This window comes from Electrophorus electricus, chromosome 1, assembly GCF_041902795.1.
Source record: "Electrophorus electricus isolate QZ-2024a chromosome 1, ASM4190279v1, whole genome shotgun sequence".
Classification (NCBI taxonomy): domain Eukaryota; kingdom Metazoa; phylum Chordata; class Actinopteri; order Gymnotiformes; family Gymnotidae; genus Electrophorus; species Electrophorus electricus.
In genome coordinates this window covers 31,294,890-31,313,676 of record NC_137497.1, presented here as the reverse complement: position 1 = coordinate 31,313,676, position 18,787 = coordinate 31,294,890, and the positions used below count along the sequence as shown (strand labels likewise).

At 49.2% G+C, this 18,787-nt stretch overlaps 1 protein-coding gene across 2 annotated transcripts in view; it reads right to left on the bottom strand.

Annotated features, from left to right (window-relative positions):
- zfpm2a (zinc finger protein, FOG family member 2a) overlaps positions 1 to 18,787 on the bottom strand; it is a 108,974-nt gene that overhangs the window by 53,938 nt on the left and 36,249 nt on the right. For both annotated transcript variants that reach the window (XM_027009469.3, XM_027009470.3), the window contains 2 exons: positions 17,797 to 17,892; positions 790 to 914 (listed from right to left, as the gene is read on the bottom strand). In XM_027009469.3, coding sequence (XP_026865270.3) covers positions 790 to 914; positions 17,797 to 17,892 — 221 coding nt within the window. The remainder of the gene's footprint in view (positions 1 to 789; positions 915 to 17,796; positions 17,893 to 18,787) is intronic.

The window sequence follows — 18,787 nt, the reverse complement described above, 5'->3', positions numbered from 1 at the left end:
ATAAAGTTACGTACTTAAGTAATCCCTAAGAACAGCGTCTCAGAGTGCAAACTCCACCCGGACTCTCCCTTATGTTTTTAACAGGATAAATATAAGATTCGTTGCAATTTTTAATAAGTGTTTCTTAATTAATCCACATTTCAAATGGGGTGTTAAACCCTAATGGACTCTTCTTTCTTCTACAGTAGCCAGGTCAACATGTCTGTCTGTCTCTCTGTCTCTGTCTCTGTCTCTCTCTCTCTCCCTCTCTCCTCTTTCACAGTTTTAAAAGCAACTGCCCTTTAAACATGTGGGGCCGATTGATTGATAAAGAGGCGGTCTAAGAATACCATCCAATACAACAGATCATGAATCCATTCTATCGTGTTCTGGACTCTACTCAAAATCCACCAATTAAAGTATTTAGACATAAAATATGCAGATTAAATGGTTAAAATGGATGCACTTCAAAGGTTTTTGATGGAGGCCAATTTGACTCCAGAACAGTCAGAGTGATGAGTTTGTGTTCGAATGTCATGGGAGGTTTTTTCCCCCCAACCTTTTCTCACTCTGTTCATTAAAACGGGCATAACTAGCTCAAATGTATTTGTGCATGGAACTGTCTACAAAGCAGGAACTGAAAATAAAAGGCTTTGAGGAAAACTGGCTTCCGGTCATCAGCACACCCGAGGATCAACCCCCACAAATATTTATCTCTATAGGAGCTCGCGTGGAGAAACCACAACTCGGAACATTGCGGACGGTTCGTGCCAGGGCTGAGTTCGGTGCCGGAACGGAAGGCGGACGTACCAGGCCGCTGGCGTTGGTGCTCATCTCAATCTTGCCGTCGAACGGGCCCCACGTGGTGCCGACGGGAAGCTGCTGCCGGCTGTGGATCCGCCGCTCGCCGTCCTTGGTCTGCAGGTCCAGTTCTCCTGCGGGACAGAAGGAGGAGCCCGGGTCACTTCCTGTCACCATGCAGTTGCTGCTAGAAACTATTCTAACTAGCTCACGGTGGACCATGTTTATCATGTTCATCTTCTGTACTGATCTGACATCAGTTTTGTGCCTTCTAATGCGGATACATTTATATGAGAAGAGGCAGATGATCCGAGATCAGTAGGGTTTTTTTTTTTTGTAAAGCTGGATAGTTCTGGTCATGTGAGTAAGTCTGTAGGTGTGTGGGACAGTTTTCTCCATGGGGCACCTGTTCCCATAGCTGCTCTCCATCAGCCAGATTGTGTCCAAGTGGCGTGATGCTAGTCGCTCCTGACCAAGCAATGCCCCCACCCCCCACCCCGCCGACAATAAAGCCTCGCTGTGACGCGATATGCTGTCTGGCTTGCTGCGAGGGGGCCTATTTCAGTTTTTCCGGGAACGGGCCCAGGCCTCTTGTTAGCGACGGGCAGAATGCGGCCTTAATTAGCCGTCCTGCGACACGGCGCGGTGCGGCTAGCTCCCCGGACGCCGCTATCTTATCAGTCCGATTTAGTGGACTTTTTTAGGACGGTGATTAATCTAATCTAACGAACTGCCTGCTCCCAGCTCCTCTGTCTCATGCTGGCGCGTGTTGGGGGGGGGGGGGGGGGGGCACACGTCTCCAGCGCATAATTCCGGATCGGAAGTCCTCGAGATCAGAAGTACCGAAGGAGGGGTGGAACTCGGAACTCAAGGGTCGTCCTCTCCATCTCCCCGAGGGCGACCCGGATGGATAAGGGGGAGCTTACAACCACACAGCCCCTCGTTTCAGAGACCTTGAGCATGTAATGCCCAGCCCTAGACTGTAGCACCAGATACGCCAATGACTCTACAACCGCATAGCAACAAAATTCACCTACTGTCAAATCCTGTCCCCACCCCCCCATGCCTACCCTTGCCACATTAGAGCTCAGAAAGTGTACCTCCCTCTGAGATCTGTAGAAAACACTGCGCTGCCAAGCTCACGTCCCCCTGACATGCTCTTTGTATAAGAACCAACATGAGGCCTGAACTTTATAATGACCTATTCAAGTGCTTCTTTCCCTCTGTACATATCAGCCGTGTATCAGCGACGCCCTGCCTTGTTGCTCTGCTGGCGTGGAGCTTCTCTGTCACACCGCTGCCGGCCGAGGGAGCGCCGTCAGGTGACTTGTTTGTTAAATATCACGGCCACCTCCGTAAAGGCTCACGCGGCAGGTCAGGGAACAAATGTGGATGCCTTTTTTCCCAGCGGGTAAATGTCTAAACCCGTAAACGCAGGCTACCTGTCAGTGGACGTAACGTTGCACGGCTATGTCAAACGCTGTCTGTCATAAAAATAGACTTTACAATGAATGGAGTACAGGATGTTTTACTGTAAAATTAACAGGATTCCAGTTAATGTAAAATGCATCTCACTGGGTTATAAATCTTGGGTCATGGATGGTAGACTCCTCCTTTACTAAATGTAAATGTAATAAATGAAAAAGGATCCAAAGCTAAGCATAACTATGTTGACACTGAGCGGGTTACCCATAATCCCCCCACATAGGTTTGGATTTTAACCCATAAGCCCTCACACAGGTGTGGATTTTGGTAGGACTGCAAACAGAAGCAGGGGGGAATCCAGTGGCACCGCGCGCCCTGAACGCGAGACGGCCCCACGATCGCTTGTACATCGGGACGGAGAAACGAGGCCGCGCCGGGGTCTGTGGGAGATTTTGCGGTGAGCGGGTCCCTCTGAAGCCTGACGCGGCCCCCACTGCTCTGTCAGAAGGTGGGCAGGCTCATTAAAGGGATGTAATTAAGCAGTGGAGCACAGCTGGGCCACATCAGAGACAGGCTCGCTCTCCAGCGCCTGACGCTTCCTGTTCCCACTCCGATAAGACCCCATGGCCTTTTGCCATGCGCACACACACACAGACACACACACACACACACACACACACACACACACAGGGTCTTGCGTCCTGCATGCATACACATTTCTCTTTAGCCTCCGCTTGACACTTTCAGCAAAGTCCTTTCAGCGAAGCTGTGCCATGACGATGGAGTTGGTGACTGGCCGTGTGTGTGTGTGTGTGTGTGTGTGTGTGTGTGTGTGTGTGTAAGCTGCGCGTGTGGCAGTGGGGTGTTTGAAGTCGGATAGTGATCGACTGCCAGTCGTCTGTGGGCCTGCATCCCAGCTGCTGCGTGTTCTTCACACGCCCGAGAGACCCAGCGTCACGGACCGCCCCCGGGGGTGCATAATCAACCCGTCCGCTGCCAAAAAAAAGAACCCCCACCCCCCTGCACCACCACCGTCTCCTTCCCCACCAGCATTCAGATGCCGCACTTCTTTTGGTAACGAGACAGAAAAATACGGGAGGTTATCCAGTCCTGATCCCAACTCGGGAACGCCAGGAACCAGTGCCGGAATCCTCTCCGACAGCCGCCTCTATTCCGGCCCGTCAGGAGGCGTAAGCTCACGGGGCCGTGAAAGGAGGATGGGGAGTAGGGCAGCTGCCCCGCTCCGCTCCGACCTGCCTACCATGTAAAGCCCCGGTTTGGGGGCCTTTTAGGGGAGCACGTTCCTTCCCACATATTGGCTATAGGAGATGGCACCCATAAACTCCATATCCTTGTTCAGAATACGGGCATCGTTTGAGTCTACAACCTTTATCTGGCAGAAAACTTGTGTGTGTGTGTGTGTGTGTGTGTGTGTGTGTGTGTGTGTGTGTGTGTGTGTGTGTGTGCGCGTGCGTGCGCACGCTTTACAAGCAGAGTAATCAACATGGACACAACTAATCTACAACTACAACGCAACTCCAACCACAACACTTCTAATGGCACATTCACACCCGAGAACTCCGAACGATGGCGACATATGAGAGATATTAGGTCTGATATACAAGGCCTACATGATCCATTTAGTTTTGGAATCTAATAAAAAACTATACTGTGATCCATTTTAATGTTGGCGCGGGCTAAGAGGTCCCTGAGCTGGGATTTGAGCTGCTCCGGGGTTCTCCTCGCCATGCCTGTCGGCGCCCTGTGCCGAAATGCCACGATCCTGGCAAGGTGCAGCCGACGATGCGACCAAAGAGTGAGCTCTCCTCCACCCTTCCTCTCCTCCCTTGATAAGATCATCATCTGTCGCTCCTCCTTGGGGCCTGCTCCTCTCTGCAGATACTTGGCAGGGGCATGAATGTCCCTTTTGTTGGGAAAGGGGGGGAGGTGTTGGGTGGAGGGGTGAGATCCTCCTCCCGATTGCAGCCCCGAAAGACACTACGTGCAGGCATGTGTCTGTCGTCCCGGTAATGGCGGAACGGTCGGGAAAGGGGAGACGTCGTACCCCGCATCCTCGTTGCCGGGGTACGACGTGGCCGCCGGCCACAGCAGAGATAGTCCAGAAAAGGCCATCATAGATGGGACCGTGTCTTGACTATGGGATCAATTTCTCATAAATGCCATGATCAAGGCTATATAAACTATAATGAGTGGGTAATTTGAAGGCTGTGGGGGTGGGGCTTCTATTCATTACTATTCATCATCATTGTTTCAGTCCTTCAGTGCTGCTCGGTCCATTCAAATTAATTTAAAACATTCCCGTGGAGAAGAAAAGACTGCGTGAGACCAGCCTGGCTGGAGCGGTCAGCGGGATTGAGGGGAGAGGGAGGGACGTGGAACCCCAGTAGGAGCACTGCTACGGGCTTTCAAACATCTGCAAGGCACATACGGCACGACGTAACAGAATGGCTTTGCCATGGTCCAAGAAAAACAATAAATCTAAATGTAATATTAAATTGAATAAAAATGTGACAAAATAAATATTCTATTTTTATTCCAAAGTGCACATTTCAAAAATAGAAACGGACATGAAATGAGATCGAAATACGTTACTGCCGATCGGTTAGTAACTAAATGTTTTTTGTTTTTTTTTAATTGCGAGGCGACGTTTAAAAAAAACAAACAAACAAACAAAAATGAAATGTTAATGATCCAAACTGAAATGGTACCGCAGGACGGCAAAACAAGAGTTCCTCTTTTCTCAGGCCAAAAACGACAGCCGTCCAAACAGCCGGCTTATGCCGAGCGTCTTCTGAAGGCATGAAAGCGAGGCCGGGTCCAATCGGGGCGTCTCGGAATCAGCTCCGAGACGCGCGGGCAACCTGCTGTGGTGTGGAGGCCGTTCCGGGCCGGAGCGGAGGCCTGGGACTGTCCCTTCTAGGCGGCGTCAGACGGGATACAAATTAATATACCGACTCAAGAGCGTGTGGGCGGGGGGTGGAGACGGAATGTGTCGTACTGTTCCACAAAAGGGGTCTTGAGCTCGAAAAGAGATACGCGATATGAAATTTTACAGCTGAAGGAGAAATGTCAGAGCGCTTTGATAAGGGAGCGATGAACTTTCCCCCCGCTTCCTCGCCCCCCCCCCCCCCCCCCGCAAAGCCCCATTATCGGGACTGGGAGAACCAAATGCATCATTTATATCCCACAGTCTCTATTATCTCTGCTTCAGACACTTGTGTTAAAACACAGGAGGACCTTTTTACCTCTCTCTCTCTCTCTCTCTCACGTGCGCGCTCACACACACACACACACACACACACACACACACACACAGCTCTCTCTCCCCTCCTCCATCAGACCCCCCCCCCCCCTCTGACTGGAGCCTTCCTCTGAACTGAAATTCCCCTTCTAGCAGAGGAAGTCCGTACCATCGAGCCTGGCTGTCGGGAGACGCAATCGGTCTCCAGCTCGCTGCTCCGCCCACCCTTCTCGCCAACGCCACAAAACACTCCGCCTGCCGTTTATCTGCGCGCTTTGGCACGGGCGCATCAGCGCCGATCCTGAGGTTACCACCGGGTGGGTCCGGAAGCGGCCCGAGGCCCCGGGCTCCGCTACGGCCCCGGCGCCGTCAGGCGCGGCGGACGCGATGGCGATCTCCCGGGTGCATCCATCTCGCTCGCCACGTGGCGCCGCCGGGTGCTGGCGCGTGAAGCGGGAGACGGCGGTGCGGGGGAAGAGGGGCTATCTTCGGCGTCATCTAGAGGACAGGCGGCCGTTCCCGGCCTGACGACTCTGCCTTCCTGTGAGGTGGAACGAATTCCGAGCGCCTGTGAGGGATATAATTCCTCTTGCCTGTCAGCACGAGCTGAGTAATAGCGGCTATATTTACGGGGAGCAGCACGATCGTGCCTCGTTGATTTTGCGCCGATATCCGTCTGATCCCGGCCGCGCGTCTTTGCGGAGAGGCAGGCGGGACCTCAAGCGAACACACCGCATGCGCTGCAACCGAGTGATTCTGGAGGGTGCACAACCCTTCACACTTATGAGCGCTCACTCAACTCTTAATGCGCCAACGACCATCAGAGGATTCGCCCCACATATGTCTCTGTTTCCAGGTGCCATTTTCATATGGCCAGCCCTAGTGAGTCATTAGCCCCTCCCCCAGACTGCCCTTCCAGCCAATTACAGCTTCTCCCACTCCCCTCCTGCCTGCGACGGCCTCGCCCGCCTTGCCTGACCCAGTTGTCTTTTGTGACAAGGTCTTAGCCCCAGCAGTTTGACAGTCAACAGATAAGATGGATTAAGGATTTTTTCCTTCCCCTCCCTCTCTCTCCCTCTCTCTCTCTCTCTCTCCTCTCATCCAGTTGGGATAAGAACAGCGTAAAAGGCAGGGTTAAGTCAGCTGGCTTTCGGGACGGAGTTTTTAAATGACTGGAGGAGGGCGGAGGATCTAAACCTATGAAAGGTCAAGGTCAGGGCTCCTAATCGCTGGCCTGCTTCTGATGTGGGGCAGGAGTTCTCAGGGCGGGGGGGGGGGGAGGGTTTGAGTGAGTGCAAACAATCCCCCACGGCAGAGTAATGGCCCTGGGTCGAGGCCGCACAGGTGCCTTGCGTCCAGACGCGCTTCATTCGAAATCACAGTGGCGGCATACGTGCGGCGCGATGGGTCATGCCGGCCCCCGATGCACGGAGGGGTCGAGGAAACGTCTTTGCGGGGTGAAGGGTCAGGCTAAGAGGGCTTACCGCTCCCTTCATCCTCTGGCAAGCACAAAGCCCCTCCCCTCTGGCCCCTCCCCCCAGCCTTGATGGCCCATAACCTTCCTGTTCCTACGGGGCGCTATCGCCGACGTGCTACCAGAGGAAAACGAGGGGAGACGTTGGGGAAGAGACAAAGCGTTTAAGGACATGTTCGGAGAGCATGAGCTTGAACGTGGCGCGCGTGTGTGTGTGTGTGTGTGTGTGTGTGTGTGTGTGTGTGTGTGTGTGTGTTTCTCTTTTTGCTCCCCTCATGTCACTGACAGGGAAAAGTAATCCTATACACGGGCTGCTATTGTGAAATGGGAAGCTAGCCTCCTTGGCTGCCAGGGAGCAGATGCACCTCTCTCTCTATCCTAATCTGGAAACGACTTAAAGGAGTCTTATCTCCAGGCTCTCCTGCTTCATTTCATGCTTGATTTACTTTAATTTGTCTGATAGGGCACAAGGATTTGGAAATGGCCCATCTTTCGCTGGAAAATGTTCTGATTTTTCTCTGGCATTGTTACGTGGAGGTTTTTTGACTCTCTCTCTCTCTCTCTCTCTCTCTCTCTCTTCCCTCCGCGTCTTCCTCCCTCTTTCCCTCTTTCCTCTCTCTTTCTCCTTTTCTCTCCCTCTCACCCTTCCTATGACGAGGCCTCTCCGCTCTGGGCCTGCATTCCGCTCAAGTGTGTACCGACTCGGGCAAACGTGGCACCCAAGTAGAGGTCGTGGCGCAGGAAGTCTTGTGGAGGAGGGGGAGGGGCTAGCGGGTGTGGGGGCAGTATCCGGGGGGGGGGGGGGGGGGCAAACACGGGTTCTGCTCAAACACGCACTTTTATGAGCAGGCGTCCGGGTGAGAGCACATGTCCGCGTGCGAGGCCAGTGTGGCGATTACACTGCACTTTCGTTGTGATGGCAAGAGGAGTAGAAGATTTTGGGGGGGTTAAACCCCAACGCGCCCCTGTTTGACTGCTTCTGGAGGCCGTTGCTCGTCCACAATCTGCTCAGCGAGGAGCTGAGGGGAGAGGAGGGAGAACTCCAATACCCCCACCCCACCCCACCCTAGCTTCTCCATAGTAAACCTATGCCTGTTCCTGACCCCAACTTTACACCTTTGTCGTACTTTAAAAAAAAACAAACCAAAAACAACAACAACATTGCAGAGTTCATTATGCAAAGAAGCTCACGCTCAAGGTTACCAAAGTGCCCTGACATCTAAATACATGCAGATACATGTGGATACATGCCTTCTACTCTAAACAAGATGGTTAGACAGTCCATGGATTGGATGTCGGTGTAAGGACAGGAGCGATTTTCTGAGAGCTACATATTTGTCCAGGCATCTAATGTGATGCGGTGTAAATGCTGATATCAGACAGACAATAAGCTGAACATCTATTTCAGATTGCGTTTACTCTGACAGCAGGCAGGGGTGAGTCACCCAAGCAGCTGACACAGGCAGGTTCAGAACTCCTTCCCTCTCTTTCTCATGCACACACCCACCCACACACACACCCACACACGATAAGCAAGAAGAAGGCAACATCAGTCTGCTGCAACTAATTACAACACAATTCGTCTCTATAAGCATGCAGACCTCCTCACAATGGAGGAGTCTCTCCTGGACTGCCGAGAGGCCGCGCTGCTTCCCGCGCTCCCGTATTCCTGCTCCCTCTTTCCCACTTCCCATCACATGCAGCACAGCGCAGCACATGCTTGCACATGTTCATGAAAATGTAGCCCCCCCCCCCCCCCCCCTCAATTTCTCTCTACACCCCCCCCCACACACACACGCAGATTGCCAAACATGGTGGGAATAAAAGGCAGGGGGAGGACATTGAAATTCCTCTCACAGGCTGAATTTGCCTAACTGCGGGTGTGTGAGCAGCGATAAACAGAGTGATGATCCGGCAACACGTCTTTATCCGCGCTTTGCTTTAATTAACGCCAGCATGTTTGGTGAAAAGATGATTAATATGCCAATGAAAACTGCATAATTGAATACCGTAACACTCTCACAGTGAGAAGTAAAGTATCATTTTTCAACTTCTACCAGTATTATTATTATTACAAATATTACCCATTCTTTAGTTATCGTCGATAATAACAGTGGTTAATAAACGTCTGTATTTATGTCGCAACCCAAGAGCCGCAAGTAAGCAAGCTGCGGCTGCGGGTGTGGGAGGGGCCTTTTTTTGCTAGATTCCTCCATAAAGCCCTCCCCGCCCATTCCCCGCCCCTTACTCTCACGTCACTTCCTCGTATTTGATTCCCTGTGGGAGAGTTAGACCAGAAATGGACAGCCTGAAGCTGTAGGAGTTCCTTTCTGAAACTAACAGCAAATCTAACAGCAAAAGTGTAGTATGGTAGCATTTCAGTCTGTGTGTGTGTGTGTGTGTGTGTAAATCAGTGATGTGGTCAGAAAAATGTAATAACATTTGTGGCCGTCCTTTAAATGAATATAAACTAATATATCCAACAGTGTTCTAATAAAAATCACAGCTTTTGTCAATTCATGGAAACATATATAAAATATTTTAAATTATGCACGTACAATAAATACAAGTGTATATTATCCAGTGTGTGTAAAAAAAACAAAAACAAAAACCACCCTTCCACAGGACCTAGGCTAAACTGTCTAAATAGTAATTACATTAAATTCACACCATAAGCACCTTATTACAATAAAAAAAAAGTCAGACTACAATCTTCAGATGTTAAGAAGAAGGGCGAAACGAGTGCGCTGGTTTGGGCGCCGTCTGGAACGTGTTGCGCTGCAGGATGCTAAACACCTGGAGGCACGCGACAGCATCCAGCCTCGCGCACAGATCCCTGAGGCGAGAAATTCTGCCCCGAGCCGTGTCAAAACATCGCCGCCGTATTTAGCCGCAGAATTTCAAATCCTGTTGAATTAATCGCACGCTGCTTGTCGACGGAAGGCGGGGGTGGGGGGGGGGCAAACAAAGATGGGATGGCGGGTTGCTTGGTCTTTCCGCGCAGAGAACGGAAAGGGCGAACCCCGCTACACGGTCTCCGCACTTTCAACAGCTTCCTGGCTGGCGGAGACCACTGCTCATACGGTCTTAACGCATCGCTCCGTGATGAAATAGAATAGTCGTATCTTTGTTTCGATTATAATGGGGAGTGTATTTAGTGCCTTCAGATTGCATTAGGCCTATTCCAGATTGCTTCCATAACTAACAAGCATAAAGTTTTCTCTTAAAGCCTCTTAGCGTATCGGATCAGTGGCTAAATTTGCATCAGGGCACTTTAAGACTGCGAGCGGAGTGATTTGTCTAATCTCTTGTTGCATATTTCATCGCCCCAATCAGACACTGTGCCTTATTTTGAGGGTGTGAGTGTGTGTGCGCCTTTCTTAGGGAGGGACTTTTTAAAGGCACGGTAAGACAAGGTAAGTTTTTTTTTTTTTTGTATATTTGACACCGAGGTCATTTGTATTGCTTCATACAGGGATATTGCTTCAAACACTAAGAGCATACGGTTCTTAGAAGTATAAGACAAAATAAAGAGAGTTAAAAAAAATAAGACCAACTACACAGGCATTTAAAAAGGTATAAAGCATACAATTTGAAGGCAATTTACAGTGATTAAGAAAAATCTGAAACATCAATTTAAAGAACAATGTTTTCAGTCTAGATTTTAGTTTAGCTGAGGGGCTAGGATCTCTAAGATTTTCTGAGAGTTAGAGAAGCACTGGCTGTTATTACAAAACTATTAAAAACATTATGCTCTTTAAATAATTACATTATTTTAAAAAATACCTTTTTGTAATATTATGCTAAATGCTATTCCCTAAGTGATTCTCAAACTACAATCTTGTATCCTAAATTGCCATATCAAATAAATAAAAATGGACATCTCTGCATGGCTAATAGTTTTTACCTTTTGTTATTGCCCGGCAACAAATCTGCTTTGTGCGTGTTTGTGAATGAGGAAGCATGTTTGCCCTTACATAACACATCTGGACTGGGCCTAATTAAGACCCTCTGCTATAATAAGGGCAACGTTGCGATGCCGTTTCCAAACAGTGCGCCACGCACATACAAGGCGAGCGCTGGATTCTACTGGCTCGGTGATGCGATTTCGCCACAAAAGCCCCCCACCCCTTGCCCCCGTCTCTGCCTGACTAGCTGAAGCGCTCGCCGCTAAAGCTGAGTGAAAGGCAGGAAGAAGACGCTCTCGCTGGGAGACAGCGCGGCGGCGAACCGTGCCGCCGCTCCGCGATTAGATCGGGAGCAAACAACTCCGCGCCAAAAAGCTTCCTCTCCAACCTGCACGCTCCTTCACGCGTCGAAATCTCTGGGGCGAGGCGCATTAAGACGCCTAGCGTGCCCCGCCGATGCTCCCTCCGGGTGCCTGCCGCCTGGGAGTTCCGGCTGTCGCGGGTGTCGGCCCTGGCGGCGGCTCGGACCCCGGGACGCGCTCTCGCCGAGGCCCGAGCCGGGCGGAGTGCCTCGCCTTTTTAATCCGAGCCTTTCCGCCACGTGATCCGTCGCCGTCGCCATTCCCGGCCTCGCCGGCAGTTTACCAGTCTCTGCTTTCTAAGACTTCCTCACTTGCTCTCTTTTTCTCCCCCTCCATCTCTCTCTCTCTCTTTCCCCCTCTCTCTCTCACCCCCCCCCCCCCCCCCGTGTGTTAAAGGCTTGAGGGGTTCAATCAATGGCTCTTTGATCTCGGCTGGAACTATAATTATTTAACATTGTTACAAGGATTTCTCTAATCCATCGTACCATTAAATCCCCTTTACACCCTCATCTCCAGGAGTCCCTAATCTGCATCTGGGCTGCGCGTTCTGCCTCTCGTAACCCTTCTGACGACACCCTGAGTGAACGGACATCTGCGAATAATTAGGCAAATTTATTTTTTTAGGAAAGTAGTGAAAGGGGAAGGAAAAAAAAGTCTTTGGCTGTGTGAACAGTTGTTGGCAGGTGTCTGGTAGCTGGAGGAAGACTTCGATGCTGCTGCTTACAGTATTTACCTGTTTGGGTCATTCCCACATACCGCGGGCGAAATTTATGTGCAATTCAAAGAGATGCCGTCGGACATCATTTACCGGGCTCGTCCAAGGAAATCGGAAAAAAAAAACTCCGAAAACTTCCACAGAGCTTTCAAATAATGATTTAAGCATTTTTTTTTTTTATTGAGCTAACTTCTCTCCATCTCCTCCCATGATTCCACTGGAGAGGCTTGTGCCCCCGACCTCGTCTCCTGAAATCCAGACATGAATTTCATGCTAGCGACATTGACCCTCTAAGTGCCATCTGTTTGTTTCTGGGTCTGGGGCGGCGCAACCTGCTCATGGATCTTCCTGACGCACGTCAAAAGAGAGAGTTCCCGCCGGCTCTCCGCAAATATTTGTGCCCGGGCCATTTCTCGGCGATATAAATAGCAGCGCGGCAAACGCAAACATTTGCCGGGGCACCTGCCGTGCCGCTGCGCCCATCTGCTCCTCCGATTCACTTAGTGTGACATATGTGTGTTGAAAGCTGAGGTGGGCACTACCTTGTGTGCTACAGGGAGCTGGACTTGCTGGTTGCCTGGGGTGGAACAAGCAGGGGATTGGGAGGGGGCAGGGAGCTGCTTTGTACCCCTGTAGCTGCCTCCCAATTGGGCAGAGAGAGCAGCCTGATCTGATACGTAACCCCGCCCCCCCTCCCCTCCGCTGATCCCACAGCTACTTCCCGGCAGTCTGCTTGCAAACTGGGCCAAGGCCAGTGGCTGGCACCCAGCTGGCATGGAGGGATGGGTCAGGCTCAACCGGGCACAGAGCTTCACCTGCTCTGAAGTTTGTGAGGCTCACAGATCTGGCCGACGGGTGATAAGCTCTAGGTGTGGGTTACTTAATGCTCACTGGGTGGTTCAGACACCTTGACCACTCGGAATAATTCTTACGAGAAGAAAAACTACAAAAGAGCTTCCTAGTTCCTAGTTAGCTAGATGTACTAGATGTACCACTGGGGGAGGGGTTTAAATATGACCTCAATTTGCCCTATAGCAGTTTTAGTTGTGTTATTTAACATATTGGGTTGGGATAAGGTAGGTGAAAGGAATGAGAGATGCAACAGAACCATCAGCGTGAGTCACAGACGTTTTGCCAGTATATCTTGAATAAACGTCCTAATTAGGATAAACTGAGATCTAACCTGGCTTCTAAAACACATTCATCTACCGTGACAACCGTAATAATCCAGCCAATCCAGGTGGGGCACGTATTCATGCTATGACTCACATAATGAAGAAATATACACTGTTTCGTGTTTATTAAACTGCACCTTATTTTGACCCGTTCTTTAGACTCCATGGTTGCTGACAGTCACTGTCGTTTATAGTTTCTCATGTGCAGGCTTCCTCGTCCGTTCTTCACCCTTCAGCGAGTGCAATGTGACCCAGGCCTAATTACTCGTCATTTCCACCCCGTATTTCACTCGGTGTCATCCAAAGGCTCAGCGTAAAAGAAACCATTTTACATTTACGGCATTTAGCAGACAATCTTATCCAGAGCGACTTACAAAAGAGCTTTGTCATCTACTCATAGAATACACCCCAGCTAGTAGAGTAGGTTAGAGTCCAATGTACCAATGATCTAGAATACTGTAGAAATACAGTAGTAGTGATGGTAGTGATATGCTTCTGTGCAACATATAAGACGGGCTTCTAAGGCTGTTCACTGGAGTATAATCTACTGGCCCAGCCAATAGGAATAGCCTGAGCAGTGCCTCATTACCCCCCACCACCAGCTTCTTTCTGCCTTGAGGAACATGTCGAGATGTGTATCAAGCAAGTCCGTGATAATTAGCAAATTGCTGTACAAGCCATCACCACTAATGTACACGAGGCTGCAAACATCCATGACGAGGCAGAACAGAGCGGAAGACGGAGGAGATAAGCGAACGTGTCCAACAAGTGGCTACTGAGGAGCATGCAGGGAGGTTCTCCAGGTTCTTCCCTGAGGAACCACGTTTATTATGGTTCAGCAGGGAGGTTCTCCAGGTTCTTCCCTGAGGAACCACATCATTATGGTTCAGCAAGGAGGTTTTCCAGGTTCTTGCCCAAGGAACCACCTCTACTGTAGTTTCTGAAAGGTGGAATGCTGGAGGACCTCGGTAAACCCAAGCACTTGAGACAGACAATGTTCACAGTGATACTGTGATACAAGGATTACAGGAGGAGTCCAATTAGGGCGATGAGTTGGCCTTGGTCACTTCTAGCACCGGAGACGGATTGCAGAGTTGGTTTTAATGGATTCTTCACAGTAGGTGGACTTGGTCAAAGTCACTTCATTAAGAAACACTCCCTCTTTTAGATGTAATGGCCATTATACTTCCATTCAGATACCCTTGCTGGGAGTGATTAAGAATTATCTGTTACCGATCGTAATCGCACCTACTCTAACTTAAGCCTAGGAATAACAAAGGGGATTGGAACGTTCCGGATCTGAGCATTCACAAAAAGAGAGCGATAACAGGATCGACTGCCTCAAACTAAATAAATTTGCTTTTAATCGCTTTGAACAGGAAGTCATGTCATTTCAGATGTTCATATTTGATTGTCTGATTTTCCACTTTATTCAAATTATAACATGCTCATCTGACTTTTCCGACACAATGGGAAAGATGAAAAGGGGGAAATGGCCTTTCAGGGAAGACATGATGTGAAAGTTAATGTGCTTATTACGTGCAGAGATTAATGCCCTGCACACTGTACTCCTGCATAAAACACAATGTTGTCATTTTCGGAGCCGTGTCATTTCCTGTTTTCGGGGTGGACCACTTCCCATTGGGCGACCACGGGATGCCTCTCATTTACATTCTGTTCTCCCAGAAATCCCCAAGCACGTAACATTCCCCCGATGGTCTGTGACACTAATGTGAGTGTCTGTGAAAAAGGTGGGGGGGATGTTGGGGGGTGTTGCGTGTATGCAGATGAGATCTTATCTGGGTAATGTAACAAGATTATCAGTAACATGGACAAGCGTCGGTGCTATTGGTGAAATCTCTGCCTGTCTGAAAAATGTAATTCAAAACTAAGATGAATCAGGCAAATTAGGTAATTAATTAGGTAGATCTGGGCCAGCTTTCACAGAAGTATCATAGTGTAACAATCGCCATAAATGCCAGAAATATAGTTTAAGTGCATAATAAAGGTACTGCATTATAATGAGCTTTGCACTGTGACGCTCTTGAATAAGCAAGAGTCAAAATTGATTCTGAGTTCAAGTTTTCCAGACATATAAAAAATAACTTGCAAATAATATGATGTAAACAAGAATTTCCTAGGCCAGAACCAGGCATAACCTGGATCTGATCCTTTCCGGTTGGACTTTCAGAAAACGTGTAACACCAGCAAAGCAATCATTTCTTTTCTCAATAAAATGTGCACGAAAGGTTAGTTCAACTGTTCAGTGTCTGTCTGTCTGTCTGTCTCTCTCTCTCTCTCTCTCTCTCTCTCTCTGATGACTGGACAGGACTGATAATTACAGTCACCCTAAGCTACAGTATCTACCACCCCCTTCTTTCTTATTCCTCCTCTGCTTCTTTTTCAAAAGCCCAATTTGAAGATCAGCGTTTCTGCAGTCCTGGTCCGAACGTGATGCTTCCTCCGTTTTTTTCTTCTCCTCCTTCCCCCTCCTCCCCTCTGTGCCCCCCGCGGTTGCGGGCCTGACCCCCTCAGCCTCGCCCGCCGCCTGATCAGAGTGATGGTTTATTACCGCCGTCGCCGTGCTCTTATCGCCCACTGCCAACGCTCATTTCCTTCCGCAGATTGAAATGCAAATGTGAAATTTAATGATAAATGCATTATCTGATAGGTGCTGATAACACTGATTCACTGTCAGTGTAAAATACACACCCCGGGGGGCTTCCCAGCCGCCAACTTGCCCAAATCCACTTTTTTTCCCTCTTTTTTTTTTCGTATATAAAAATAACTGTATGTACCTGCAATAAATTCTGGAGGTCATATGCATTAAAAGGGGAATCATATTTTGTGCATTCAGCAATGTGACGCCACTGGCGAGCAGTAATTGCTGGTGTTGCTATCTTGTTCGATGCATTATCCATCACTTTGATGAAGTGACTTTTAAGAAGAGAGAGAGAGAGAGAGAGAGAGAGAGAGAGAGAGAGAGAGAGAGAGAGAGGAGGAAAAAACCAAGATAAAACTATTTTTTTTTCTCTTCAAACCCTCTGAGAAAGCATGGGGGGAAAATCTACATGGTAAAATGAGATTCCTCAAGAAGAAAAGATAAATATGTTTTTATGCGTGTGTGTGTGTCTGTGTGTGTGTGCGTGTGTGTGTCATAAGCTTTCTGTTGGGGGTGCACAGTCCATGTGGAAGCACACATGCAATAAAGCTTTGGAGTAAAGCTATTTAATCCATTCCATTCAACCCTGCTAACTTTACTTATAATTCATTGGTGATAATAAGTTAATTTAAGTCCATCGTTCCAATGGTCTGCATTGGCTTTCCTCAGAATGCAATTTAGTCCAACTTAAGATGCTCATGGGACCACTGAAGCATGCAGCTGCTGGGTTTTTACACACGTCTCTCTGTTTACTAAAAGGCATGTTTATGTTCATGCCCTAGAAGAAAAAAAAAAAAACCACATCAAAGTCTTATCTATGATCATTTCAAAAAGGCATTTTGATCAGCCTTGTGAAATTCAGTGCAGTAAGATCCCAACTACTGTTGAAATGCCAAACCCTCGTCATAAACTTGTTACTTTGTTAGAATCGACATGCATGTATACGTTGACTCGGTCAAAAAACTCAGCATAGCTTTTCTGCTTGCCGCGCAGTTTTGCGGTAGCCATATTCAGACTCTGTGACAACTCTCCCATTCATTGGCGCCGAACTTCTGACCACAGGACCGCCGTTGACCAGATGTTACTCGTGAGCCTGCCCGTCTTCAACGCAGAGGGGCACAGGTGGCTAACACTCTGTATGATGGCAGCAATTTGGCTGCAGTGTGAAACTGCACACCTGTAAATCGCACCTGGAAGACAGGTGCACCCAGGGAAGCAGCCGGGGAGCGAAGGCGTAAGGACAGCGTTTCTAATACAGAATGCGGTTTGTTTACAGAAGGTTCGGCGTAGCCAGACTTCCGTGGAAAAGTTTTAATCCAAACGATGAAGCTTTGGCTACTAATTTTGGCCCTTGTTAAAAGCTTCTCGGAGCTCAGGGTTTGTACCTCTGTACGGCAGCCTTGTCAAGGATATCTTCAGATGCCCTGCCATTGAACAGCTCCAATCCCCTCGATCCCAGATGGATTCGTTTAAACCGTGTCGTAATGGGCCGCTTACAAGCGATTACTAGCCACCGCCTAATGGGCTGTGAGCTCGAAGAAAGGCCAGGGACAATCTGATGTCAACCAGACCTGGCCAGATAGGACCTCGAAAGCCCCGTCACTGAAGGCTTGGCCACGTGTTCGGTCCTTTAAAAATGTAAGATCGAGGCCACGTCGAAAAGCTGATCTCAGCCCGCGATTCTCCGTAAGCGGCGATGGTAACACGGTCGCTGTAGTGGAGGATGAATCTCCAGCCTGTTACAGTCAAGGTTCCTCACTCAGATGTCTTCTAACCCTGAATGATGTTCGCTGGGCGCTATGTAGACTACGATAAAACCACACCGTTAAAAGTATAATGTGACCTCGAATGACACCGTATCTGACTTTGACTGAAAGTCAGTAGCGGCGCTAGGAGCGACACGGCTATCTGCTCCCACGCATGAGCAGACGCGACCTTTCCCTTCGCTGTTCATTAAGTGCACGATGCAGGAGACAAACTTGGGCGTGCGGAGCCAAAGGGCCACCACGCCACGGCTAGTCCAGGACACTTACTTGGGCCGTCCCACTCTTCTGCTTCCAGAGTGGGGGGTCTGGTCTTGTCGTTCACTCCATCCACATCCGTGTTCCCCAACTCTCTGCTGCTGTTCTCTGGAACAAGGAGAGAAGAAGCGGGGGTTATTCCCTTTTTTCCCCCGACGTGTCTGTCTCCAGATCTCGGAAGGAGCCGTGACCCCCACAGCTGTGGATTAGCGATTGTGAGTATGTCTTAAGGATGCAGAAATGCTATTTCATGTAAGCTACGGTCACTGCGGAGCTGGAAAAAAACCAATCACAAGTCATTCCCGCCTGCGGCAGCATTGAACCCAACAGTTATATTCAGCTGGATGTGCATCGCGTTCCTCAATTCAAACAATTACGTACCCAGTAGAAATAACGCGAATGACACAATGACATATACCCCAAACTCACATGGTACGCATGTTAAACCTCACATGGACAGAAAGCACTAGTCCTTCAAATTCTGAAATCACACGGAAATGATCCGGGTACTTGTCCTGGTGGTCTGTACTGCGTAGCTGGGAGCAGCTGCAGTGGAGTTGGGTTTTACGTTCGGAGGCCCGTCAGGCTGTGTGGAGATCTGGGAAGGTCTGGGCGGATCCTCCTCAGAGTGCACTTCAGAGTGGACTTATATTCACTGTTAACCCCATTACCAGAGAACTGTGGGTTTCAATTAGTCTTTGCTACATTTGTAAACACTCCCAAATACTTAAGACTGGCACTTTCTCTGTTCAAGGGGAACCTTGGCCAAGACTGAATATATATGTGTTTGCCATCTCACAGAGGTTTATGGTTGTCCATGTGTTCTATGGCACACGCGCAGCGGTAACACGGGTCCTCTGCGGCAGTGGCCGAGGTCTGTACGGTAAAAATCTCAACCGTCTGGCCTCCACAGTTTCTCTGTTTTACAAACAGTGATAGCCAATGGAAAGATAAAGATAAAAAAAAAAAAAAAAAAAGCAAATGTCAAGCTCAAGTTTTGCCT